Below are 12,603 nucleotides of genomic sequence, written 5' to 3' on the forward strand. Positions count from 1 at the left end.
CCAGGGACCGAGCCTTTAGTGTGGCAGCCCCTGCCCTGTGGAACTCCCTAACAACAGAGGTTCAGCAGGAACCATCCCTCCTTTCTTTTAGGCATCTTTTAACATCCGAACCTGTTAGACAGGTCTTTTAACATGACCCCCCGGCAGGCAATACAATATTATTGATGCTTTTATTTATTTATTTATTTATTATGCCTTTGCATGTTATAAGCCACCTAGATGTACTGAATGAAAAATGCGGCCTATAAGTACTATAATTATTAAGTATTTTGGAAAGTTGTTTGTCTGTTTGCTATGCCAGTGGTTCCCAAACCTTTCCCCCCATGAATATTGTTAAGGGTCTTGGCAGTGATTATTCTGCTTGTTATAATTCAGTGTACTGGGTGCTATATGACTTTAATTGTATTTTTAGTGCTTCTTTCATTTCTTATAGATATTATATTTTATTGTATTACAATTTGAATTGCACAGAATAAAAGAAGCACTAACGATACAATGAAAATCAATATGAACATTTAACGCGATAGATGTGCCATCTCCCACCTTCAACCACAAATCCAGACATGCTGCAGACCACCTAAATGAAGCTCAGGGACCAGTTTGGGAACCCCTGCACTATGCAGTTGATCGCTTCTGAAGGTATTTCACCTATGTTTGGATACAACTGGACGCCATTTTGAATCAAGATGGCAGACTGAACCTTTCAAAACTGTACTGATTTTAACTAGAGGCAATTATCCTCTCTCTGTATACCAGTGGTGGGGAACTCAATCAGGCTGGCGAGATCATGACATTCCCCCAACCCACATCCAGCAATCAAATCACCTGACATCGGGTAATGTGTTTTCTTTTGTAGGCTGGCTTGAATTCAAGCCAGTATGCAAGGGTAAAATGTTCCTGTGTCATGTATCATGCTTGCTGTTGCTGCAAACATTTGCAAGCCTCACTTTGGGGCAGGGATTGACTGCACTTTGGAGCTTCAATCAGGAACTCCTGCATGGAAGCAATCCCAACGGGGCTTGTATATAGGAACCAGGCCTTCAGCGTGGTGGTACCTACGCTCCGGAATCCTCTCCCATTAAATATTAGACAGGCACCTACTGAAGACTCTCCTCTTCCAACAAGTCTGTTAAAATACAGATCAGTCAAATGAAGGTCAGGTGTGAGGAACCTTTGGCCCTCCAGATGTAGCTGAACTACTCCCATCATCTCTAGCCTCTGGCCATGTTGCTGGGGCTGGTGGGAGTTTTAGTTCAGCAATGGCTGGATGGAACAAAGGTTCCCCACACCTCCTGTAGAGAAATGCAGGGCTAAAAGATACGATTACATCTTCTGGAACGCTTCTCCTGAGATAAACCTACCCGGAGCTTTTCACTTGTGGCTCCCTGGCTGTGGAATGCTCTCTTCAACAAGGTCCATCTGGTGCCATCATAGACCTCTTTTTGGTGCCAGGGCAAAACCTTACCTTTTCCCCAGGCTTTTGATAGACTGAGGTGATGTTTTTGTGATTAGTGCTGCCGCCAAGTGTCCTGTAGCAGTTCCAGGTGTTGTTTGTTCTGTGGTATTATGTATTTACATTTAGGTTTTTAATGTGTTGTAAGTCATTTGAGACTTTCAGGTAACAAGCAACTATAATAATAATAATAATAAATAGATGAAAAAATGCCTGATGTTGTATAAGGCAGCTTCCTATATATGCTCTTAACCACCAACACTCCCCCCCCCGTACCAAAAGGATCTTGACTCTAAGGGCTTCATTTTCTCATTTGATTTCTAGGTTTACTCATCAAATAACACTTCTCAAAAGCGTCTGAGTGCTTTTTTCCCCATTTCCATATTTTACTAATTTTTTCCAAGAGTTCAGCCATCACTAGAAACATAAAGTGATAAAACAAGGTGTAGTTTTCCTTTAAGAAAAAAATTTCTCCCTTACTACAAACAAAAAAATGAATTCGGATGAACTCCCAAACTCCTTGCCCATCTCCCTAAGACTAGACATTTTGCTACAGACCAGGCTGCTCTCCCCTCTAAAGCAGGTTTTTCCATCGCCACATAAGACTTGCCACCCCCTTTACAAAATGGCACTTTTGCTTTTGTTCCATTAAGCAGCTTGGGAAGTGGTCCACATGAACCAGTTTTGCTCAGGAATATGTTTATCGCCTGCTGCAGAACTGTGCTGTCCACTGTGGTCTGCCTGCCACAGTAGGCATTAAAAGTTAAGATGCTGGTGCCATCTACAGTAGAAAGCAGGACAGAGCAGGTAGAGCATCCTCTTGGGATGTTTTGTTGGCATTCGGACTCAAGTTAGCAAAGCAGCAAGGCAAGAAAGTAATCTTGGCACTGAGGCCGCCCACAACAAAACCTGCAATAAGAATCCACTTTGGGGACTAATTCCCCAAGCTCTTAAAATCAGAAAGATTCCAACATGTGGGAGACTTAGAAAAGATGGAGCAGAAGAGGTTGGGGGCCCAAAGTGCTTCTCTTCAAGTGGGGGGGGGGAACCATGTAACTCCAGGTGAGGCTTAGCCCCTCTTCAGCAGTCTGCTCCCGAGTAAATCAACTGCGTTGGAACAGGTTCAGAGGTAGTGTCCGTTTCCTCATCCCCCCAGAAATAGGTGACTAGGTTGTCGGAATCCAGAATGGTGGCAGGCATACTGTTCGCTTTGACGGGGTTAAAGGGCACCCCAGGGTGTGCTTTGTGGTGGTGCCTGGCCAGGTGGCTCCTCTGAACGTAGCCTTTTTCACAGTGAGAGCACATGTAGGGCCTCTCTGCCTGATGGAGCATCTGGTGCCTGGTCAGCGTTGACTTGACGGCAAAGCTTTTCCCACAGATCTCACAGTGGTAGGGCTTCTCCACCATGTGGATCCTCTCGTGCCTGTAAAGCTTAGACATCGAACAGAAGCCTTCCCCGCACATGACGCACTTGTAAGGCCTTTCTCCCCTGTGCATCCGCAGATGCCTATTGAGGCTCCCGCTGTGGGTAAAGGTCTCGCCACAATCGGGGCACACGTAGGACCTTTCTTCCGCCTGGGGCATGGGATAGGGAAAAGGGACCGGGAGCTCGTACGGGAAGCTTTCATCCCATAGGTCATTTTTATAAGGGCTCCCCTCTCTGTGGCTTCGCTGATGCCTGGTGACGCTCGTGCTGCGGGTGAAGCTTTGCCCGCAGTCAGGGCACTTGTAGGGTTTCTCTCCCGTGTGGGTCATCTGGTGGGTAAGGAGGTTCAGGTTCAGGCTGAAGCTCCGCCCACAGTCGAGACACGAATAGGGCTTCTCCCCCGTGTGGGTCCGCCAGTGTCGCGTCAGCGTCGACTTCCGGTTGAAAACGCGCCCGCACTCGGTACAGGGGTACATCCTCCCTCCCGAGTAGAACTGCTGCTGGAAAGATGCTTCGAAGACATCTCCCAGGCTGTCAATGGATGTATCCCAGTCCTCTTTTGGATAGTCTCCCTGATACATGGCTGGTTTGAACGGGCTTTCCCAGACGGGGAAGTCCTCTGGCCCCTGGGAAAGGCTCACTTCTTCAGGATCATCAAAGATGGTAAAATGGAGCTCCACCTGCTGCTCAGAGTTTTGTTGCTGAGGGGCCTCCCCTTTGGTTTCACCTTCCGGCCTGCCCTCCGCTGGGAGGGAAGCCTTCCTTGCCTCCAACGGCTGGCTGAGTTTCTCATTCCAAGGTACAGGCCCATTCCACTGGCGCTCTCGGTAGTCCACCTCCAGGGCTTCGTCTGCTCTGACCTCGCTCGCACAGAGTTTTCCCTCAGAGATGCCCCCTTCTGACTCCTCCAATATGGTGAAATGAAGCTCGACCTGCTGCTCAGGACCTTGCTGAAGATAAGCCTCCACCCTTCTCTCTCCGGCTCCCCTGTCAGGGTCCGGCAGTACTTCCTGTAGCTCTGGGGAGGGAGAGCGCGATCGGTCAGAGTAGACGGAATCATCATCCAGCTCCGGCTGACAGGAACGATCGGGCTGCAGCTCGGCATTGATCTCACAGTGCCACAGTTTCCCTTGAGAAATGCCGCCTTCTGATTCTTCCAATATGGTGAAGTGCAATTCCACTTGGGGTTCAAAGTCCTCCTCCTCCTGCTGCTGTAGCGTCTTCCCTTCTGTGTCCTTCATTGTTCCATCACCTGCTTGGATAAACCAGAGAGCTCAGCAAGTCACTCAGGAGTCAAGTCACATGCACCACAAGCTAAATCTTCTGCAAAGTAACCCAATCCTACACGGATGGGGAACCTGCAGCCCTCCCAGATGTTGCTGGCCTACAGCTCCCGTTGTCCCTGACCACTGGCCGTGCTGGCTGGGGCTGATGGGAATTAGAGGCCAATGACATCTGGGCTGCCACAGGGTCCCCATTCTCGGCATACGGTAATGGGTTAATGGCTCAAACCCTTTGACCTCTAAGGCAGCCTTTCCCAACCTGTCACTCTCTAGAGGTTGCTGGACTACAACTCCCATCATCCCTGACCACTGGCCATGCTGGGGCTGATGGGAGCTACAGTCCAACAATATCTGCCTCATTACCATCATGTTCCATCTGAATATGGAGGGTACATACATGATGTTGAGAGGCCAGCAAGAGGAGGGATATTGGCAGGGTCATTAGGGCTCAGTGCCTGTGATCTCACCCAATACAGCCATCCACGTGAACTGCTAGGTATTTAAAAGACTTGGGGCACAGGCCCATAACACAAGTTTGCATAAAACACATGCGAATTTATAGGTAATGATGCAAATTTAGAAGGGGGAAAAATGCTTCTGGCTCTTGCTGTCAAAGCTCAATCTACTTCAAGGCATTATGAAGAGGGTAGCATTAAGTGACATTATGAAGAGGGCTGGAGGATCACTGGTACTGCACTTTGCAGTGTACCGAGCTCACTGTAACCAAAGTAAAAAAAATGGGAAGGGGCAAGAAATCCAGGGCCCAGGACAAAAGACTCAACGCTCCCCTACCACCACCCCCAGGCCACCCCATAACAATGCCCCCGGCTGTGTGACATATGAAATATGGCAGAATGTGGCCTTAATTCTAACCTTATTGCAGAAAACACACAGACCAGTTTCTAGACTTACAGCTGCATAAAGAGATTCCCAGGGAGCAAATCTGTATCTCAATGTACGCTGGAGATGGGCTAGAGCATTCACAAGAGCGGTCACCACAGAGATGTTAAGCCCTTGGTGACAGCCTATTAAAGTGATTGTGTGAATCAGTCACCGCTGGAGTGTCAAGGCCCATCCACTGACACTATATAGTGGCTGGTCAGCATACGCAGAAATAGAATGTGAAGGACCGCCCCCCCAGAAAAATAGGGGGGACATTTCCCCCCATCCTTTTCTGAAATTTTTATGGTTTTTTTCTGGAAAAATTGGGGGGAAAACAGAAAAGAAAAAAAGGGGGCATATTTTTCTGTTTTTTTTCTGGGCCTTCACTATCTCTATGCAGAGATAGTCACATGACTGCTCCAGCATACAGAGCACCGGGGTGTGTGTGTGTATCCAATGCTAGTCCTACTCACAACAGACCCACAGAAGTTAATGGAAATTGCCAACTTTGGTTCATTAATTTCAGTGGGTCTACTCCAGGTAGACCTTAGTTGAATACAATTCTTCAACAATGTGGGAGATTCCAGCCACCACCTCCTGCAGATGTGTCTGTCTCATAATTGGGAAGAGCTTTCCTTTTGGACACCACAGGCAAAATAAGTTCTGGGACAAAATGGACACATCCACAAAGTAAAATCCACATTGCAAACAAACCAGTACTTTTACCAAGCTATCACACTCCAATGTGACAATGTGAACAAGCGCTTAGCAAGCAATGCTTTCTCAAAGTATTGAGTATTTCCATGGATTCTCAGTATCAAGACACCATTAAGCAATGAAGCCAGACTGTCTGGGCAAGCAGCCCACTTGGCAGCAGGAGAGGTACTTGGCTCCATAAGGCACAGGCTTTGCATGCAGAAGGTCCCAAGTTCAATCCCTGGCACTTTCAGGCAAAGATTGAAAAGAGTTTCAGAACATAAGAACAGCTCTGCTGGATCACACCAAAGGCCTATGCCAACGTGATCCCAGGCTATGATCTGAAGGAGCATGATGTCACCACCTTGCTGAAGCTAAGTAGGTCTGGGTCTGGTCAGCGCCTGGATGGGAGACCGATGGGAACCACATGTATGCAGCCTTTGGTTCCATGGTGAAAGAAAGTGGGGTATAAATGTAACAAATAAATAAAATAAAACCTAGTCCAGCATCCTGCTCTCATCATAGCCAACTTCTGCTGGAAAACCCTGGAGAACCATTATACTATTGTCAAAGCAGACCAGATGTCATTGGACTACAATTCACATCGCACCTCCTTGACTGTTGGCCATGCTGGGTGGAGTCCAACAAGTTCCAAAAGGCCACAGGTTCCCCATTCCTAAAGAAGTCAATGCTAAGCTAGAATGAAAAATGGAAATGGACTGCCTTCAAGTCGATTCCGACTTATGGCGACCCTATGAATAGGGTTTTCATGGTAAACGGTATTCAGCAGTGGTTTACCATTGCCTTCCTTGGAGGCTGAGAGGCAGTGACTGGCCCAAGGTCACCCAGTGAGCATTGTGGCTGTGTGGAGCTTCGAATCCTTGTCTCCCAGGTATAAAGGCAGCTTCCTAAGTTTCTGCCTCTGCCCAAGAACCCAGAGAGCTGGTGTCAATCAAGGTAGACAACACTGCTCTAGACAAACAGGCTGTGTACACACCATACCTCGAGTACACATTTTCCCCTACCGCAAAGAATCCTGGGAATTATAGTCTGTTAAGGGTGCTAAGAATTGTAGCTCTATGAGGAGTAACCTACAGATCCCAAGACTGTATGAGGGAAGCAACATGCTCTAAAAGCATGGTGTCTACACAGCCCAAGTCAGACCTAACAGAAGGCAGCTTCCTTTCAGGCAAAGACAAGATTAAACACCACAAGTACATTTTGGTATCAGACAAAACCTTGAATATTAAGACCTTAGGCCAAAATGGTTTGGTTCAGCCTTCCTTTTTTTTAACATAACTACAATTCTGCTTTAATCAACTCAAATGCTGTCAAGGGGGATAATCCAGCCTAGAGGGCCTGCTCAAGTTACCCCACCCATGTCAATGCCCACTGCTGTTAACACTCTCCTGTCCATCACCTCCCTCAGCACGCAGGTAGGGCTTTGGTCTTCTAAGGTTCTTTGTGCAAAGCACACAGAGAATCCAGTATCTGGGCCAACAGTTGCACTCTTTAGAACAATTTGCTTTTACTTTGAAAAGATCTCTAAGCTGCATAATTGTACGCCCATTTGAAAGCGCGCAGTCAGGGCCCAACAGGATCTTTGTTTCTCCCTCCTTGGCCTCCTTGCAGAACTCTAAAAGCCAAGGTACACATTTCTAAGCCACCTCCTTTTTGACATGCAAATGTACCACACACCTCCCGGCATGGCTATACCACATCTCCTTACATGGCTCAATTGGCCGCCAGTCCTCCTTCCTTCAAGACTCACTCACTGGAGGATTCCGCCCACCTCCCCTTTCTACCAGATGGGATCCATCACCACACAATGCATCCCACACAGGATCAGCTTGCATATTGTAGCAAGAGAGGCAAGAGACCCAATTATTACACTCCCAAGGTGGGCTGATGGGCCCAGAATAACCCCCATCCTAATGCAGTACACACAGTCATTGCTCTTCAACTGCCGCCTGTCAGCACAACCGGGGGCGTTAGACTAAGGTACAAAAAAAAAATATGTATCAAACAATCCTCAGCAGCATGTCTTGGGCTGTCGCTACCTGTCACGGCCACCAATTTTTCTGCAAGGTTCCTGGTGGTACAATCGCACAGACCTTACTTGAGTCTAGCACTTAATAACATGCTTCCTAAGCAAATCATAAATCACCCCTACCCCATCTTTCTTTCAGTACTATTTAAGAAATGGCACCCCAGTTCTTTTTTCCTCTTCTCACCCTGTCCCTTTTTCCTTTTGTGTGGTGACTTTTCTATTGTAAGCCTGCGGGCAGGGACTGACTTTGTTTTATTTTACTTTATAGGAGCCTTTTCGGCTGAGGAGCAGAGTACAAACGCTCTACATAAACAAACAACACAGATAAGGCCCTAGGCAACCTTCTCACCCCAGACCTACACCTGAAATTTCAACCTGGCAAAAACTGCCTTGCAAGGGAGAACAAAGGCCCTGCGCTCTTCTGGACTTGCTGGAGAAGCAATCGCCAGAAATTCTTCCTCCACTTTTGCTATCTTTCTAGGAGGAGATAGCTAAGAGGGCACCCTTTTCCTTTGCCAGCGTTAGGGAACTTCTTGCATTTCCACATGTTGTTGAACCCCATTAGTCCCAGCCAATGGCCAGGGACGATAGACGGTGCAGCCTTGTCCCATTGCATTATCCTTCCGATAGAGACCCAGCCTTCCTTTCTCCAGCCAAAAACAGCCTCTTCCTCTCCCCTCTGGAATTCCAGGAGAGGGAGGAAATCGCCTTGTGCTGTTTTCAGAGTCTGTCTCAATTTTAAAAAAGCCACTTGCAGGGTGGAAAGAGGCTGGCTGGGCTCTAAGCAATCCCTTCTATGCACCCTCCAAACAGAAGGAGAAGTAGGAAAACACGGTTCCTTCGAAAGTCGGCTCCTCTCTTGGGAGTCGGGACAAACAACCCGCGGCCAAGGAAGGTGGATCGGGGCTTTTATCTGGCAGCCTGGGTCCCTCTTCGCTTCTCTTTGAAATGCACTTCCCTTCGGCCCCTTTCCCCCGGCCGCCTCCTCCCCCCCCGCCCCCGACAAATGGTTATCGCGCCGTTCTCCATCCCCCGGGGGCGTTTGGCTCGGCCGGGGAGGCGGCTGGACGGCTGCAGAGAGCTTGGGCGGAGCCCTCTCGAGCCGCCTTGGCCGGAGGCAGTTCCCACCTCGGTAGAGCAGAGAAAGGGAAGGCTCGGGGAGCCGGCGTCTCTTTCGTCCCTCTAGCCGGGCGGGTTCCGGATCGCTTTAGGGAGCAGCTGCGGCTCTTGCACTCAATGCGAGCTCACTCCCGCTGATCCGGATGCAGCGAGCGCCTGATACAGGAAACTCATCCCGAGAAACGCCAGGCGTAAAAAAGAGACAAAGAGGGAGCGCAGGCTCCCGTTCCTTTCAAACGGCCAGAGCCCTCTGGTGGCAGCAAAGCGAGATGGAAAAAAAAGCAAAAAAGGAGGAGTCAATAGACCGCTCTGCGTGGCAAAACTCACCCCCGGCTCAGCCTGCACGCGCATTTTGACTCAGGAGTGTTCCTGGCGGATAAGGCGATTCATGGCTATTAGTCATGGTGCCTGGCTGCTGCCTGGCTGCTGCCTCCAGTAAGAGGCCGTATAGGCCTCTGAATACCAGTTGGTGAGGAACCACAAGTGGGGAGAGTGGCTGTTGCTCGCAGGTGGGCTTGCCGTAGGCAACTGGCTGGCCACTGAGAGAACAGGGTGCTGGGCTGGACTAGATGAGCCTTCGGACTGGCCCAGCAAGGATCTTATGTGCTTCCATGTGTATGTGTGTGTACTGCCTTCAAGTCGGTTCCGACTTATGGCGACCCTATGAATAGGGTTTTCATGAGGCTGAGAGGCAGTGACTGCCCCAAGGTCACCTAGAGATCTTCATGGCTGTGTGGGGATTCGAACTCTGGTCTCCCTTTAATGTGACAAGCAGGTCATTCAGCTATTACAAACAAGTTGCTTGCTAAGTAGCAAATCAGTCTTGTTTGATTTTCTGCAGAAAAGGCAAGTCTGGATTAAATGAGGGTGGGGAACGCAGCTGGCACCTTGACACTGACATTTGTTTATTTGTGACATTTATTAATGTATTAGAGTGGTTTGCAGAAAACTGAAACAAGAACTACAGACAACTTAAACAAATGGTACAAAAATACACAATGTTATATATACAAATGTTACAGTAATAAAAATTATTAATATAAACCAATATCAGTTCCTTCTCCGTCAGGCAAACCTCCCTGCTCAGACTCCTGGCTCTCACACAGGGCTCCATGCATCCTCCTTGGCTCTTGCCGAAGGCCTAAACACAGCTCAGCTTTCTCCCTCCCAAAAAGTCTAGGGATCCTGGCAACTGCTGACATCATCCTACTCTCTCACTCAAGGCTTTGGGCAGCACCAGATCACACAATGATGTCTGAAAGCACCCCTTAGTCCACAAAGATTTGCTCCTAGCTTAAGCACAGATAGGACAGCAGTAGCCCAATCCTTAAACAGATTGACTCATAAGCAATCTTATTGTTTTCAATTTGTATCCACCCCTTTTCACCAAGGAGTTCAAGGTGGTATATATCAGGCAAGGGGGAACCTGTGGCCCTTCATATGTTTGAGGTACAAATCCTGGGACTGATTGGAATTAAAGAATCCAGCATCTGGAGAGCTACATGCAGGGCTGGTGCTATCATTAGGCCAACTAGGCAGCCGCCTACGGCACAGACCTCAGAGGGGCACAGTACTGACCTTTGAGGGGCAGTTTTATACAGATTAGTATTTTTAACTCTTGCAAAAAAAATGCAACTGACAATTTATATTTTTTATTTTAACACTATTTTATTAAAACACTATTTTAACAACAGTGCTATGGAATATAATTAATTATAAAGTCTTATGAAAAATTTCTATATTCTGTTTTTTATTTATCCTTTTTATATGTATTTTTATTTTTGAAATTTAGGGATATTTTTGGCTAAGAAAAAAATCTCTTCTTAGTTGGCAACTAAGAAAAATAAGAGATTTTTTTCTTAGCCAAAAACCTCAAAAAGTGGTTTTTTGTTTTTGCTGTAAGTTGTTCAGCAAAAAAAATGATGCATCAACCTACAAGAAACAGGTTCAAAAGACTAGAAGAACATTGGAACAGTTCTGTCTTCACATGAGAGTTTTCTAAACGGTCAGTATTCCTATCAGACCTGGAGAGAACTTGAATTGCGCTTAACTAAAGGAAAAACAATTGATATTAACCAGCAGAAAATTAGGCAAGAATAATATTGGCAACAAATTTTGGAACGCTTGATTGCTTTGGTCATACTTCTTGGCATGCAAAATGTGGCATTCTGAGGTACAACTGAAAAGTTGTACAGTGCTAGCAATGGAAATTTTTTGAAGTTTGTAGAATATCTAGCCCTTTTTGATCCTATCATGAATGAACATTTGCGCAGAGTTAAAGATCAAGAAACAATGGTTCACTACCTAGGAAAAGATATCCAAAATGAGCTTATACAGTTTCTAGCAGGTGCTATAAAGCAGAAAATTTTAGCACATGCAAACTCAGCCAAATACTACTCAATTATTCTGGACTGCACACCTGATATTAGTCATATTGAACAAATGACAATGTCAGTGTCAAGTGGAGAATGCAGTTTCTCAAAGCTCAAACTTATAAAAACTTACATACACTCAACAATGTTGCAAAAGAGACTAGTTGGGTTGGCAACTATATCAATTGAACATGCCCAAGCATCAACACTTGACCTGAAGGAATTGGTGACAAAATTTGCAAAGGAAAAGGCACGCAAAGTGAAATTTTGATGTGCCTGAAATGGAAACTTTTAAGAGACTTAAATTTTAACATCACAGTTCACAAGATTATTCAAAATGATTTGTATGCTAAAACATTTTCTTTTGTATTTGAGAAAGATAATCAAAGATTGTTGTATTACTTATTCTTGCAATTTAAAATAAAGTTTTGTGCTTTTCATTTTTTCTACAAGACATCTGTTTTTGGACTTCCCAGGAGGATCACTCCGCCTGTGCTGCCTCTAAGACGGGCTCCCGTCTTAGATGAAACTTTTTCAGTTTTAAAACCAGTCAGAAGGGCTTTTTTGACTGGGAAAAATTTCTTCCAGATAAGGAAGAAACGTAGAGATTTTCCACAGAGCTTTGTTGTGTTTGTTGGAGACTGGAATTCATTAGAATTGTCTGTGAAAGAAGGTCTTCCAGCAGCTCGGACAGAGCTAGGATTTCTAACTAGCTCAACTGATTAAGTGAGACTTTTTTTTTCTTCAAAGAAAAACGGATTAACAGGCAAGCATTCTCCTGTCTACCTATTATTATTTTGTTATCAATACAGCTAAAGAGATTTGTCAAAGAATCAGCAATTAAGAAACTCTGGGTGAGTCATAACTTTCTCTTTTATTCACGGAACTAAGGGGAAGAAAATAGAAATAGCTTATCTTTATTTTTATTGCAAAAAGCTGGCAGGGAACTCAGCATTATAAAGATTACAAACGGATGAGGGGTTTCTAATTTGAAGAGAAATTTTTTTTTTGATTTATAAGACTTTTGAGTAATATATGTCTGGGACTATTTTTTCCGGTCTACTTTTTTTTTTTTTTTGACGAATCTGCTCATTCTTTCTGCCACTAATTATTTGGATGCTGTGAACTAAAGTTGTTTTTGCACTTTTGGACATATAAGAGATAAGGCAGTTCGTGCTGTCTAGAGGGTGATGTCAGCTGGCTTGAAAGATTTTTGTAACTGGATAAAGAAATAAACTGTTCTTTGCTTGGGATATTAGAAATTGAAGGGGTTTTGTTCTTTTGGTTTTAAGAATGACAATCAAGAAGGTGGTTGAGATCAT

At 45.8% G+C, this 12,603-nt stretch overlaps 1 protein-coding gene across 2 annotated transcripts; it reads right to left on the reverse strand.

Moving 5' to 3' along the window:
- Positions 1–96: 96 nt before the first annotated feature.
- Positions 97–9,125, reverse strand: LOC133380841 (zinc finger protein 436-like). 2 transcript variants are annotated; one of them, XM_061618962.1, is made up of 2 exons: positions 8,919–9,125; positions 97–4,131 (listed from the first exon to the last, which is right to left on the reverse strand). In XM_061618962.1, exon 2 carries the CDS (start codon positions 4,118–4,120, stop codon positions 2,534–2,536), a length of 1,587 nt encoding a protein of 528 aa, XP_061474946.1. In that variant the 5' UTR covers positions 4,121–4,131; positions 8,919–9,125; the 3' UTR covers positions 97–2,533. The 2 variants fall into 2 exon arrangements, with proteins under 2 accessions (XP_061474946.1, XP_061474947.1); XM_061618963.1 differs by having other exon boundaries at positions 97–4,134.
- Positions 9,126–12,603: the final 3,478 nt, after the last annotated feature.

The sequence above is a fragment of the Rhineura floridana genome, chromosome 3 (genome assembly GCF_030035675.1).
Source record: "Rhineura floridana isolate rRhiFlo1 chromosome 3, rRhiFlo1.hap2, whole genome shotgun sequence".
NCBI classification, from domain to species: Eukaryota; Metazoa; Chordata; class Lepidosauria; order Squamata; family Rhineuridae; genus Rhineura; species Rhineura floridana.